General features: G+C 33.7%; 1 protein-coding gene across 2 annotated transcripts in view; it reads left to right on the forward strand.

The window, feature by feature from the left end:
- The window catches only part of LOC109445177 (sodium channel protein type 2 subunit alpha), a 126882-nt gene that overhangs the window by 83774 nt on the left and 27058 nt on the right, over positions 1–16050 (forward strand). For both annotated transcript variants that reach the window (XM_074337239.1, XM_074337232.1), the window contains exons 17-18: positions 1188–1544; positions 6477–6956. In XM_074337239.1, the coding sequence (XP_074193340.1) occupies positions 1188–1544; positions 6477–6956 (837 nt within the window). The remainder of the gene's footprint in view (positions 1–1187; positions 1545–6476; positions 6957–16050) is intronic.

The following is a 16050-nucleotide window of genomic DNA, read 5'->3' on the forward strand; positions in this document are numbered from 1 at the left end:
ACAAGTCCAAGATTTTCTTGTGAAATCTGTTTAGAATTTCTCTAACCACTTCAAAGTTCAAATTGGAGTTGTGATCCTTAGAGCTGTGGTTCCCTTCCCTAGTCTTCATGGAGAGCTATGGATCTAATTTGAAGCTAGAAGGATATAAAAAAAAAAAAAAAAAACAGAACAAAAATTAGAAATTATTGTATAAAAGTAAATATGGGCACCGGCATTTAAAAAAATGTGTGGTAAATCTTCGTGATAATGTGATGCAGTTTAAGGAAATAGGAAGCATAATATCATTGGCATCTTGCTTCGTGTGTCAGGCTCTTTTGCCTTAATTATTCTCTGGGAATAAATTAAACATTTTGGTGCTTATATTCACCTCTTTGAGTCACTTAGATACCATTAAATAATGTGCTATGCTTGGCTTGACATTTATTGATGCATCAGAAATGAAATGCTGCTGCTATTTAACGTAAATGGTATTTTAGAGGTCTCTATGAGCAAAAAGAACCAATGAGTCAAGCACATTGGTGGAGAGCCATGTACACACTCTAATGAGTTCTTGATTAAGTCACCGAAGACATCAATGTTGACAAAAAGCAGCTTTTACTTAAGTCCAAGTACTTTTTCTTTGAATGTAGTAAGTCTTTAAAATACAGCCTAATATCACAGCAAGCTAAAGAGGTAGTAAGATTAAAGCAATCTAAAGGCTTAAAGAAATTAGTTGGTTTTTCCCTTGTACCTCATATAAGTGTTAATTTTATCTCCATGTGTGCATTTCAGTATGATATTTCAAGTACACTGAAAAACATATCCACTTTGGGACTTTAAATAATTAGAGCCTCTACTTTTCTGAAATAGTCTCAGCTAATTAATTGTCATTAATCTTAAATATCTCAGTTCCTTACAGAAAAAGAAAAAGAGTATTACATATGATTATGTAAGATTCTGGAAAATTTGTTGTATCTTATTCTTAAAATACGAATGAAAAAACTGTGTAAGTATTTATTTACAATATAGACTATTTTAAAAGGGAAACACCCCATGTATGAAGGAAACTGATACATTTACTAGGTAATAATTCGACACACAAACAGTCCATCACCGTACAGTTGAGACACTGTAGATTTTCCTTGTAAATAATTCCATAGATTCTTTAGCAGGTAGGACAGTAACAGCCTTCTTGCTTTCGTTCCCAGCTCCGAGTTTTCAAACTAGCAAAATCTTGGCCAACACTGAACATGCTGATTAAGATCATCGGCAATTCAGTGGGGGCTCTCGGTAACCTCACCTTGGTGTTGGCCATCATCGTCTTCATTTTTGCCGTGGTCGGCATGCAGCTGTTTGGTAAGAGCTACAAAGAATGTGTCTGCAAGATCTCCAATGACTGTGAGCTCCCACGCTGGCACATGCATGACTTCTTCCACTCCTTCCTGATTGTGTTCCGCGTGCTATGTGGAGAGTGGATAGAGACCATGTGGGACTGCATGGAGGTCGCTGGCCAAACCATGTGCCTTACTGTCTTCATGATGGTCATGGTCATTGGAAACCTAGTGGTATGTAGCAAAAACATTTTCCGTAAAAGATAATGTAACCGTATAAAAGTAGGTTCAACTGAGGAATGTTTTATGTTTTTGTGGGGGCGGAGAGGGTTGTATCAAAGCCATTTTCAATTCTCAATTATTCATGATTTTAGCAGACAGGTATACTTTAGACTATTGAAATCCACCTAAACTCTTTAAAAAAATTTTAAATTATTTATTTTTTATTGAAATATAATTGATATATAACATAAACTCTTGAAATATCTTTTAAGCCAGAGTTGTTCTTTGTCAGTAATACAGCTTGCTATTCCAATGGAGAGGGCTCTTTTATCTTTCAGTTCTGTGCTACAGCATGGAAGACTTGCTAAGAACAGTCACTCATTTATAAGTACTAATAGTAGTATCACTTGAAAATGTTTCGAATTTGAGTTTCCTGCAAATTGGAGGTAAAAAACATTAGTGATCCTCTCAGTCCATTAAAAGCACACGGAGTTTTGAGTGCCTGGACACTACAGTATGACCAAGTAACACTGACTCAAGAATCACTTATTATCGCATCTGGGTAAAATGAACCATACCCAGCACCTCTGAACTGAGTCCTGGAGGCATGAGAGAGATGATAAGAAGATATATAAGGCATAGTGATATTGGATTTATTCAAACAGGAGTCAAAATAGGAAGTATCTAATACTTGTGTGTCAAAATATGTGAAAATAAAGTGCCATATGTCAAGTTCACAAAATGGAAAAATTGCTTTACAATGGCAAGGATGATCGGAAAGGTTTGTCAAGGAATTTGAACCTGAAATGTGTTTAATTGAGATCTAAGATTTAACTTGGTAGGCAGAAAGGTAGACCGTCCCAAATCAGGAAACAGTGGACCCAGTGGTTGGGGAACAGCAGACAATAGACTCTGTGGGAGGGATTAGGCTCTTATACTTTAAATATAAAGCAGTTAGACTGAGTTACTTGATTAGGTCCCATTCCAGTGGAAAAGAGCAGGGATTGTCATAAGCAATATTTTAAAGTATATACTTTATAAACTTAATTTCTTTTCACATAAAAGTGATTTCAAATTCCCCAAAGGAAAAAAAAAGGGAGGGGAATAAAGCCAAAAGATTATCATTTTATTTCTGATCATTCCCAGGTTTAGCCTCCTCAGTATACGTTAGATAATTTTGACCTATTCTTGAAGTAACAAGAAACATAAACACTGTACAATCCAGAAATATGAATAGTGGCTCAAAACAACACACGTTTATTATCTCATACTTTTTGTGGGTCTGAAATTTGGGAGCAGCTTAGCTGGGTGGTTCTAGCTCAGGAGGTTTCTGTAAGGTTGCTGTCAAAATGTTGGCTGGCGCCCCAGTTATCTTGACTGAGGCTGGAGGATCAACTTTTAAGAAGGCTCATTTTCATGCTTATTGGCAGGAAATCCCATTTCCTTTTGGCTGTTGGCATAGGGCCTCAGTTCCTTTCCACATGGACCTCTCTCTCCATAAGATTGTTAAGTATCTCCATGACATGGTAGCTGGCTTCTCCCAGAGCAGGTGATACAAGAGAGAGAGCAAGGAAAAAGCCTTTCTTTATATTCTAATCTTGAAGTCACACACTGTCACGTCTGCCATAGTACATTCACTAGAAGCTAGTCACTAAGAGCTCACACATAGGAAAGAAGGAATTAGGCTTTAACTTTTGAAGGGAGGAGGATCAAATAATTTGTAGGTATATCTTAAAGCCACTTCAATCCCCAGTACAACTTGCTTTCAGAAAGTGGTATACATTGGAAGAAGAGAAGAAAAAAACAGAGAACTGAGTTTTTTAATGACAACAATGAATGAATGGATCAGACTGTAACAGGGAATCCATAGTGGGGGTACTAGAAAGTAAATTTGAGGCCAGACTGTATAGAGTTTAATTTATAACAAGACTGACTGTGCATAACAAAATTAGATTTTTTTTTCTATAGGCAATTCAAAGCTACAGGAGGCTTTTTATCAGGTAAATGACAGAGAGCAAATAGTATGTTGGTCAAATTTATGTAGCAGGAAAATGCAGAGTGGATTTAAAGAGAAAAAACTCATCATATCACATACGTTCTATTAGTTTACTGAAATAAGACATCTTTGCAATGTGTAATCACACAGAGGATTAAAATTGAAAAGAGAATTTCAGGGAGTATCTATAGCTATGGATGGTGACATTTAATATGAATTTGGATTGCTATATATACATACAAAGATATAGTCTGTAAAATCATTTCCATCTACTGGCATAAATTTAAAATCTGTACTTTTAAGAAATAAATTAAAGGCTCTCTTTTTTTTTCCTATCAGTTTAAAAAAATTCCTTCTTTTGTGATAGATTATTTCTGGAGTACCTAAAGTAGTAATATCTGTCACTTTTACCATGTTAAGGAAATGTGTTCATATCACATTTGTTTAAATAAGACTGAATGAACTCGATGCACTGCCTCCTACAATTCTTTCTTCTCATCCTCACCAGAGAGGATGAAGTTCCCCAAAGACAGGCTGGCACCACCCCCTTTTAACACACGTAAACTTCCACGTGGTGTTCTACCACAGGACATGTGAGCTGTGAGCAGTTACTGCCTTGCCTGGTCCACGGGCAAGACAGTGAAGGGGCCACAGACTGCTCTTCCCCAGGCCAGGATTTTTTTTACAAGACATTCTTGGTTTCTTGACACTATGGGCAGAGATTTTTTTTTACAGGTTCAAGGCAGGTGCTGCAGGAAGAGCATGTGACTTTTTAAAGATGACTACTTGTAGAAGTAGCTGACCCTCTCTCCTCCCTCTCTAATTGAAGGTGGGACATGGGCACACAGGAGTGGTGTGAAAGTTTTGGGTTCTCACAGATGCTGAATCAGGATGGATATATGTAATACAGTTCAATCTGGGACTCAAAATGGAAACGATGGTAAAAACTTTTATTTGAAGAGACTAATTGGGGGACATGTGAAAGTCGATTTCACTCAGTGAGTTAACAGTCTGTCCATGAACACCTGTGAGACAGGATTCAGGGTTTCAGTCCCTGATTGAGCTTGTTCAACTGTGTTCCCCTAAATTGCTATTGATCTCACCAACAACCTTGGTCAGCTGTTATGCAGATACCCTTTGGTAACAAAGGAAGTCTAGACAAAGAGATTAGCATGGATCACACAAACATTTCTAGGAAAATAAGGTAAATTGAAAGATGTATTGCAGAAGTAAGTTGGGTCATAATAACCTTTCTCAAGGGTTTACTATGTTCCAGTAGCTGTGTGAGAGCTACAAAGATTCTTTAATTGAATCCTGACAACTGTCATGTAAGCTAGGCAACAGGAAAATTAGATTTATTTTACAGAGGAGGAAACAGGTGCAAATTGGTTTTGCTGCTTGTCTAGAGCCATGTGGTTAGTAATTGACAGAAACTTCAATTTTTACCCAGCACTCTAATTCTAATGAGAAAGAGGAGCAGGCCATTTAAGTACAATGAAATGACACATTTACAAATAGAGTACTTGCCCCAATGCTTAGAAGAAGAAATATAGATTAGATCTCACTTTGGGAGGGTTGATTGATGTATATCAAGAAAAATTTCCTAATACAACAAGGACAGTGCATTAATAAACCTTAAGCAATCAAATCCAGAAAACAATTATGGCACCAAAATTAAATTTTATTATGGATAAAAACAAATTTTAGCAGTTATTGTTTTCTCTCTTTTATCTATTTTTATCCAAATAATCAAAGGCAAATTACAATAAAATATACATTTATTGGTAAATTCCAGATGTAAAGGAGCAAGTCTTACCATGAATACCTATCAGCCATTGTATAGCAATTAAGAGATGTATCAGTATAGATTCACAAAATTAGGTGCAGTACTTATTGGATCGTATATGTTTTTACCTTTCTTACCACCTTTGGTCAGAATAACTTGAAACTGTTTGTAGACAAAGGAGCTCTAAGCCTCAGTAGTTTATTGGAAACTAGGATTGCAGCGAGAATGTAGCATCCTTTTCATTGGAGTTTTGCGTAAAATTTTTCCTAGGATTCTTCTCTTGTATCATTTACTTTTTGTATTGGCCCCCTTTACTGCTATATCATTCTTGAGTTCTATATGCTTGAATAATCAGGGACTCGTGGTAATTGTTAATCAAACCCTGACAAAAAGCATATGACGTAGTATTGTACCCATAGGAGTGCCTGAATCCTTAGTAAATTACTTCTTTTTGAGAATACAGTGGTTTTACAGCCACTGATCTTTTCACTCATTTATACCAGTGGGGCCTATTTTTGGAGATCCAAGTTATAGACTAATTAGTAGTCTTATTCATGGCAATATCTTGACTCCACAATCTTTAACTCAATGTTAACATCACTGTTGTTGTGTAATGGCCATTTCTTTGTAGTATTTTCAACCATTGTATAAATCTGGTGGCCATGATTTTTTTAACCAAAACATGAAAAAAATAAAAAATTGGTACAAATCTATAAAAATCAAATTATATTTAAATATATTGAAATCATCTTTGGTTTTAAGAATAAAATTATAATAAATTATCATTGTCTTGGAAAATCCAGGTTACATGGACAAAATACTTAGCATCCCAAATAAAACATTTTTTTTTCTATTTTACTGTACTGTTATCTAGATAACTAAGGTTACTCTTTTGGAATGGAACTTATTATAGATTTATTATTGACAATGGTTTCAGTAATTTTGCAATGACTGAAAAGAAAATAGTGTTAATCGTCTTGTTTGATACTGGCCAGGGATTTATTTCACTTTTTTTTTTTTTTTTTCCAGGATAGTTTGTCATGAGCTAGAAAAAAATACTTATTACAAAAAATTAGGTATAAGAACAATTTTGGAATTTTAAAATCAAGAGCAATTGAAGTTACAGAATGTTTTGATCACCTAATTTCCTGTTGTGTTTTAGGTTCTGAACCTCTTCCTGGCCTTGCTCTTGAGTTCATTCAGTTCAGACAACCTTGCTGCCACTGATGATGATAATGAAATGAACAATCTCCAGATTGCTGTGGGAAGGATGCAGAAGGGAATTGATTATGTTAAAAGAAAAATACATGAATTTATTCAGAAAGCCTTTGTTAGAAAGCAGAAAGCTCTAGATGAAATTAAACCTCTTGAAGAACTAAATAACAAAAAAGACAGCTGTATTTCCAACCATACCACCATAGAAATAGGCAAAGATCTCAATTATCTCAAAGATGGAAATGGAACTACCAGTGGCATAGGAAGCAGCGTAGAAAAATATGTTGTGGATGAAAGCGATTACATGTCATTTATAAACAACCCCAGCCTCACTGTGACTGTACCAATTGCTGTTGGAGAATCTGACTTTGAAAATTTGAATACTGAAGAATTTAGCAGCGAATCAGATATGGAGGAAAGCAAAGAGGTAGGAATTTTTTAATAAGATATTCTGGTATTATGCTTTAAACTATCAGACTGTTTTAAAATTATGTTTTCTTTCTATAAGAAAATAAAAAGTATCGATTGATACCTTTTTCTATGGTAAATTGGTGATAAATTGATGACAAATTAAAATATAGCTAGACAAATAATATGCTATTTTTTCAGGTATTTATCATTTTGACTTATTGATAATATTAATATGTAGATTAATATGAAGTTTTCTAAATGTTTAAAAATAATTTTACATTTGTGAAACTGCCTCAGTTTATCAACTTTCTTCTTTATAATTCTCCCACAATGGTCTTTTTTTTTTTTTTTTTGTATGTACTAGAAAAATATTGGTAAGTGGGTAGTTCCAATTTTGATTTTGCTATATTCTTGGCTCTTATGAAATGCTTCGTAAAATGTGATCTTATTTAGTTTGCACAGGCATGTTTATTCATGGGAAATCTGATTGGGATCTTGGCTTGATATTTGCATACAATTTAATGTTTGCTGAAGTAAATAATTTTTTTAAGGAAGTAAAGGTAGTGATGAGTATCATGCTGAAAATATTTTTAACCCTACTGAGCCCAATGAATGCTGTCTAAAAACACAAAAAGCTGTAATATATTATCAAATGTAAAATTCTGAATTTATCAACTACAGTAAGAGTCTTGGTAATCTACTAGAAGAGCATGAGTACTAGAGTGAGTATGTTTTTGGTTTGTTTATAGGTTGATAAGTGCACAGTTGGGGGTAAAGAAAAGAAGGAATTTAAAACCTTAGTGTTTAATTGTTTAACTGTACAAAAATGAAGGCAGAATTCCCAGTAACTAAAGCTTGCATAAACAAATAAAAATAACAACCAAACCAAAAATTTTCCTTGTCTTGTCATTTGTATTGGTTGACAGGGAAGGTAAAAGCCTCTATTACTATTCTAATTCTAAGAAAGATGGATGATTTGGGGGAATTTGAAGCACTAAGGAATAAAATTTAGGTAGTGTAACAAAGTCACAATAATTAGGAATCAGTTAACAAAACCATGAGCAAAAATACATTTCTAAGAAGAGAATGTTAGGTATTTCAGTCAGTATTCCTCTATTTATTCCATAAAATTACTGGAAAATATTCTATTTTTCATTCTTTTGTATTTATAAGATAGGTAGTATTGTTAATTCAGTGATTAGGTAGAAGTAGATGTTAGGCATAAATTCAAAGAAAGTTTGAATATAGTACTAAGCAATAAGGCTATAGCTACCAGATTCAGAAAATAATTGATGAAACTAAAAATAAATATTTTAAAACATCTTACAGCCTATGGTACATAATTGCTGTAGTTAGTTGAATTCAAATGTTTACTAATAAGACCATTATTTTAAAAATGAGTATCTTAAGATATGGTTAATAAAATTTTGGATAAGCATAGTTGGTTGGGCTATGCTGAAAGGGTGGGACTTATTTCTGGTATTGTATATTACGAGAAACGGAAGTCATCATTTAGAAATAAAGTTGGGTCATTAAATTTTAATACCTAGTCCCCTCTTATTAGTTTGACATTATTCCTAATAGTAAATATGTCCCTTAACAGTAAGGGGAGTAAATTTTTATTTTTTATGTATGTTTAATTGTAGAGTATTTTATAAACTAAGAATGAATTATGAAGAATCAAATGTTGAAGCCATCAGTCAGTTTTAACTTTTGGCTAAGTTTGAGTATCTTTTGAAGTATGGTTAACTTGACATCCAGTACTCTTAATTCAGGAATTTTATAACCTCAGGCTTCTCTAAAGATTATGTATTTTGCCTCACCTCAAGCCATTGTGTTGGACATAGTAGGAATGTTCAATAGGTGGGGCTTATAGTAGGAAAATCCAAACTATCTTTTTAATTTCTCTTGTTGCCATTATTTTTTTTATTTTCTGTTTGAACTAAGTACTCCAAAATAATGTATGTGAAGTCAGTACTTTGGAATTGGAGGCAGACAACTGATCTGCCAGTTGGAAATAAAATTGTTTTACAGCTTCAGCTGTGGAATCCTTTTAATACCTTCCCACCATAGAGATTGTTACCTGGTTGTTAAAATTTATTATTTGGAGAAATTTTCAATTATAGCTTTATCTCAGACTTCCTAAATATAAACTGATAGACGAATAAAATATTGGGGCAATGGTCTAGCAAGGAAATATGTGCAGGTTTTAATCTTTTCGTATTTTACCTGGTAGCTCTGCACTAGAAAACAAAAAGAGAATTGAAGCAATCAAGATTCCAAATGTTCCCGCCTGAAATATGTTTTTAGTGTTTTGTCTTCAAGTTAATTTTATCTTGTCCTTTTCTTAACTGGTGGGATGGGATTGTGCTATTCACTATCGCATTTAGAGTAGTAAGATGGTGTGAGGCTTATTGATATTCTTTTCTAAATGGTTAAAAAAATAAAGTGAAAAAATGGAGCACATTTTCATTTTTGGCACGCCTAAATAAATTCCTTTTCATAGGGCAGATTAACTGAGTAGACCCAGAGGTTCTTTAGGTGTTTGAACTAAATCCTCTTCTATTTTGTCTGCCAAATTTATGAGATTCTTTGATAGTTCTGTAGATTCTCTAGAGCATATCATTTAAAATTCATGTCATAATCGTGTATGCTTTCACTGTTACGTTATTTTGGCTATATTTAATGTAATTCCTTTTATACTGTGTGATTTTGAATGATCAGTTTTTCTTCAGAGTTTTAATAATGTTGAAATCATGCTTAAATGATTTTATCACTAGTGCAATATGGTGACTTTCACTGCTTACCATTCTTACTTCTCACAGGGGTAAAATCAAGCTGGAGACATCAAGAATGCAGCTCTGGTGTTTTTTAACCAGCCAGAGACTCGTGCCACCACTTTTACCCAGGTTACCTAAGCAAGTTATACATATATAAATATAATCAGTTTCTAAATGAATTTTGACTGGCCTGCATGTTACTCAGCTACATTCCTTGCCCACCCATTGGCACTAAAATGAAAACATGCATAGCTGCTCTTATGCTGAGTCATAAAGCATGGTCAGGCAATTCTGGCACGCCTAACTTTTTAAAAAGATGATTTAGCTGCTAATTTTCTTACATAGACTTGAATAGAACCTATATTCAATGAAAAGTAAAAGTGCATGCCTTTATGGATTATTTAATTTTTTAATGTTGCACAGTTTTGAACATGCTAAGGGCCTAAAGGAGAACTGTAGGTGCTCTTTCAAAGACTTTTACAGAAAAACTTTCTTTCCCCTAGACCCCCCCCCTCTTTTTTTTTTAAATATAGCCTCAGTGAGTGTACTTTGTTGGTAATTTTTTGTTCAGTGTCATATAAAGTTTTTCTGAAGGGTAATCTGCAAATTAAAGCAATCCCTAATTCATGTGCAAACTTCCTAAAGGATGTTTTAATGTGATAATAATGTAAATGAATTGGAATGTTTATGTTTTGGCTGCATGAGTACGATTTTTATCTGCTTCATTTTACAGAAAATGGCATTGCATTATTTATCAATTGACCATAAGTATTTTGCAATTAGAGTCTTATCCCCTTGGAGATTCCATTGATGTTTACCCCTAAAACTCTGAGACTGAAAGAAAAGAAATGTCTTTTGTACACCAAAAAAAATAAGAAATACTGTCTTTTAGGTGGTATTTTCATTCTGAAAATGGATCTGGAATCCACTTTTTTCATTCTGTTTTTCCCTAGTCCTTTGTGATTTGGTCTCCTCCATTTCATCCAGACCTGCTGGAAAACTTTCTCCTGAACAATATTAAGCATAACATGCACTGCAAACTCCTATGTAGGAAGAGACTCATGTGAGCTCTTGCTCCTTTGATGTTTTTTAAATGAAGGGACCTCCCTTGTCGTGTGACTATGGCAATGAGCGTAGCATGCTATGAGATCCATTTGGTAGACCTTTCATTTGAAGTTTTGTGCTAAAATATGCTGATCAAATATTCAGTCTAATTATTTTCAAGAAATGTTAATTAATACTTTGTCATTTAGATGCAGTTTCCTCTCCTTCTGCCATACCATAAGCACATTTGGTTCTCTGGAGGAACAATGATTATACCATTCTTGGAGAATTCTCTTACATTTTGGAACACAGTATTCAGTCGCTGGTTCCCTAGATTTAGGAAAGATAACACCTCATGTATTAGAGGAATGATAAGAGACCTAAAATGAGACCTCAGATGTGTAATTTCTCACAATTAACCGCAGATATACATATATGCTAGAATTATTTTTTTCATATTATGTACTAATTCTTCAGAAAAGTGTGAGATATGACTCCTTAGGATAATGGTTTGTTTTTCCTAGTTTCTTGGGAAGAGGCAAGGTTTCCCTGTTCTCCGAGTATCCCATTTTACGAGTTCCTTTGTAAAGAATTATATGAGGACAAGTGATCAGGTATATTATCTGCCAGTGTATTTATGAAATTTAGCTGGAGTAAGTGTAGAAAAACACTAAGTAGGAACTGATTTAAATGGACTTCATTTATTCTCAATTCTCACATTGTTCCAGTTTCTGATTTCCTTGAATAGGTCTTTGATTCTCCTTCAGGAAACATTATCTGCTCCCTAAAAGAGTGCACATACTGAATTTCTGGGAAGAGAGGGAAAGATGGGTAGGGATGGTGTGGGTAAACAATGGTGGGATGGGTTCAATAGGAACCCATCTACGAGTTTATCTTGTAGAATGTGTAGTTCTCAAGGGAAGGTTTTCTGGTGGGATAGTGATTAAGGGAGAAAAAAAGCCTAAATACCCTTACTGTAAGAACAAAATGGGCCAAACTGTACTTTTGGGGCACTGGTAATTTGCTGAGGGGTAGGTCAACATGATGTAAGGATTACTTTTGCCATCCCAAGAAAGATCCTGCTATTTATGAATTAGAGAATTTTACAATGTACCCATTATAAAGACAAAAAAAGATTTTCTGGATAATATAGTATAATAATAATGATATTTTGGATTCTGCCATCTTCCTTGTCAACAATTCCTTTCTAGTGGCACTTTGGCCTTAAGCCTATCCCAAAGCAAACAAAACCATCACTTTCACTGTTCCAGTGTTAAGATTTTTCATGAAAACTAACCCAGAGCTCTTTAAGTACAGATTAGAATTAGGATCCATGTGGAGAAAAGGATTGCCATTCTTGGAGACCAAAAGTTTAGTTAGATAAGGAATACTTAATATTTGAATTATCTCTCTATTTTAAAAAAATCCCAATTTTTTTATTGACTCAGATTGCCCAAATTATATACAGTATTTACTAATTATATTTACTTAAAATTGTATTTTAATCTCATAATGAGAAACAAGTTTGTCTTTGAAAAACTTAATAGGAAGTTAAGTTTTCTCTCCCTTTTTCTGTTGTGATTAATAATTTTTAAAAATATTTTTACTTTCTGAAAGAAGGACTATTAGTTTGGTAAATTGATGTTTAATAATTTATAGATAGTGTGGCAAGTAAAAGTTAGAAGTAATGTGTTTAAAAATGCAAAGTTAAATATTTTTTCTTTATATTTATTTATTAGATCATTAAGCAAAATATGATTCTGCCCTGTGTAGCTTCTATGACTATAATTGCCCAGCACTTAGAAGATGCCAGCACATTTTAAATAGTAAGAGCCCTGTAATATGAGGTTTTCACTAAAAAGAAAAAATTTAAAAAAATGTTTGATATTTCCACCTGAAAGTAAATGATTGCCAATGATATTCATAGCAAATAAAGATTTGCTATTCCTGTTTGATCTCTTTACTATCCTGACATTGAAATACATTCATATTTTGTTAAAGTTTAACAAGGTAAAGGCTATTCCAACAATATCATTCAGTCTACTTGTTTCCCAATAAATAAGCACAGATAATAAAAAAGAAGCCTAAATATCTAAATTTTACCAAAGAGGAGCATATACATTGAAAATGTAGGATTGGTTTTACTTCTAGCCAGTTAATATTTTGATCTGTTACTCATGTGGTGCTTTATAGTGAATAATGCTAGTCTGAAGCATTTACAAACAACCTTTATTTAAAAATTCTCTGTATGAATACTAATAGTACCATATAATGATGTATGTTTGACAGTTCTAATTGGTGATTTTGCACTGTAGTTAGGATTGATTGTAATTATGACCTTATCTGAAGCTGAAGATTTTTATATTCTTAATTCAATTCATTTGTTTTTTATACGCACTTTACACACTTTAACTTTTTTAGCCAACATATTTTATAGATTATGATATTTGCCTCACACGATTTTAAGCAAGTCATTGAATTGATGTTATATAGAAAGGTTTTATAAATCAGAATTTCTTGCCTACATCTAAGGATTATTGTTTAAAGTAAACTTTTGTTTATGAAATATTCCCATGTATCTTTAGCTCTACTATACATTAAACATATAAGGAATATAACTTGAACTAATACTAAGTTCATGGTCATGAAACATGGGAATCAACAATATCACAAGAACTATTTTGAACCTACATGTTTAATGATATATCACATCTCAATGCTCTAAATTGATAAAGATTGGATTTACTTATGAATCATCGAAGAAATTCTCTTGGGAATCCTGGCAAAATGGAGAACAGAAGCTGTAGAATTCAGCTACTAACTCACTATGACTTTTGACAAAATGATTAAATCCACATTTCCTTCTCTAAATAGACACTGGATTAGTTGATATGAAGGATTGATGTGCAGCTTAGTTTCTTTATTTCTAAACCAAGCAGAGCGATTCAGGTAATACGCAGGACAGGTAGGTCTTGTGTTGTCCACATCAGGAGGAAGATGGAGAAGGATGAGATTGCTTCTCCTTAAAGAGGTTCCATTCACTGTTGGGACTGGAGGTGCATGTACACAGACTGGAAAGAAGGAAAACATTGTCAAAATGATTCAGTGTTAGTTTTCCCAACTCCAGAATTAAACTACAGTTTACTTCGTAGACTCATCTCAGGTCTGAATAATTGGGAGCCTACTGTTGAGACAGCATGCCTAATTCTAAGAGCTGTCAGTCATTATTTACACAATTCAGAATCTTGAAGGATTTGTGTTACTCTGCATTTAAGTCAGAATATTATTTGTATCCCCTTGAATGTGAAAGTAACTATTAGATAGGAGGTGTTGAAAATAGTGCTAGAATAAGAGCCCATGCAATGGTCATTCATTCATTTGTTTAATAAACATCTATTAAGCACACACACACACCTAGTGATAGGTACTAGACATACAGAGATGACAAAAGCATGACATTTGCTTCAAATGTTAAGTCTGGTGAAATAGGTCTTCTAGAAATACAAAATACCTTTATGTTGCACTTTTGAAAAGCAATAACATGACCTTTAAATACATAAATATTTGGCATCAATAAAAAGACAGCAATTAATCCTATGCCAATGCTAAGTCACTGCGCTAAATGAAGGGATTGATAGTTGATCTATGATGTCCTCTGGAAACTTTTGAACATTTTAAACCAAGATTCCCTGGAATATCTTGTCTAGTAACTTTTCCCTATCACTGCCAAGGTCTAACCTTCGTGATGTTATGAAGTTCATTCATTGTTTCATTCATTTTTAAAACAATATTTGTTGAGTACCTGCAACATACCCTGGCGTAGGTTCTGTGAAGTAATTTGCAAGGTCCAGCCTGAGCACGTGGAGCACGCTGGATGTGGATCCTCCTTTTTTCCTGGGGCCCCCCCCTCAGTTCTTCCCCTAACCTATTCACAGTATGGTACTCATTCCTAAAAGGAATGTTTTCCAATTCTTATTGTGGGTTGTCTGTAGTTAGACCAGATATGGGCACACTTCAATTTTTCTGATTACTTACATCATGTTTCAGCATCCTGCAAATTATAAGATCAGTATTTTTAAGTCCATAATATGTAACAATTTCATGTGAATCAGATGGATTGGAATGTGAGGGTAGGTTAGTTATTTCTTAGTCAACTATATGTATATAAACATGGCTACACTTATCAAAGACAAAGGACGGGAAATTAGAAAAAGTCTAAAAGATTAGAATATTTGTAATAAATCTCACTTTGATATTTCATATTAAAATAAAATATATTTAAATTTTATTGACAAAGATATTATAATTGAGTGTCTAGTATTGTGATATATTTGATGATGAGTAGAAAAATAAGTCAACAACCTACAACCTTTTAACATATAATCCTTGATTAAGTAATTTGGTCAAGTTAAAAAATAATGCCCAAACTACTTCTAAGAAGGCAGACACATATGATATTTATGCTTCTATCATTGGTATTGTTCAATTACATAAGGGAAGCATTTTCAATCTCATATGTCATCTATAAATATTTTTCTTTAGCACCACTTTGCCAAGTAAATATTTTATATAAAGAAAATTATTTTCATATAAGAAAGGAACCATTTTCCCAGAGAAATCCACATAATCTTACCCCAAATGTGGGTAGACCATTTCCAGTACTGACTACAACATTCATTTTAGTAATTCAACATACTTCAAGGTGCATTGTATCATGTGCTTACCTCATCCCCTTTATAAAGTAGCTCTTATCAGCTCAGCCATTTACTAATGTTATGCACTAATGGAATAACATTGTAGCAGGTTCGAGAATGCTGTGGCCCAAACTACTCTGATTCCATGTGGCATTCATACCTGGCCCTGTGTCATTCCTACAGCATTTTAAGATCAGGTGAAAGACTGGGATCCCTCCATTTATGCCGATCCCAGGAATGACCTGACCTGGCTAAAGTTTGTTTCTTCAAGATTTAAAACAACTTCTTTCTAGTATATTTTTCTCTGGTGGTATTTGATTTATCCTAAAGGAAAACAAAGTAACAACCAAAGATTCATTTCTGACTGTATTAACAGGACAGGTAAGAGTGCCAGAGTAACAAGTAGTTTCCTAATGCACAGTGAAACACAGGTGTGCATTGGCCAAAGAGAATGCAAAATATCAGCTCTTGCTATAAAGCTAACAATGTGCTGCTCTTTTTGAAATTAGAAAACTATAGAATATATTTAATAACAACCAGTGGTATTTGTTTTCATGTCAATGAAAAGTGGATAAATTTAGATTGTTGCTGT

The sequence above is a fragment of the Rhinolophus sinicus genome, linkage group LG01, assembly GCF_036562045.2.
Source record: "Rhinolophus sinicus isolate RSC01 linkage group LG01, ASM3656204v1, whole genome shotgun sequence".
Classification (NCBI taxonomy): Eukaryota; Metazoa; Chordata; class Mammalia; order Chiroptera; family Rhinolophidae; genus Rhinolophus; species Rhinolophus sinicus.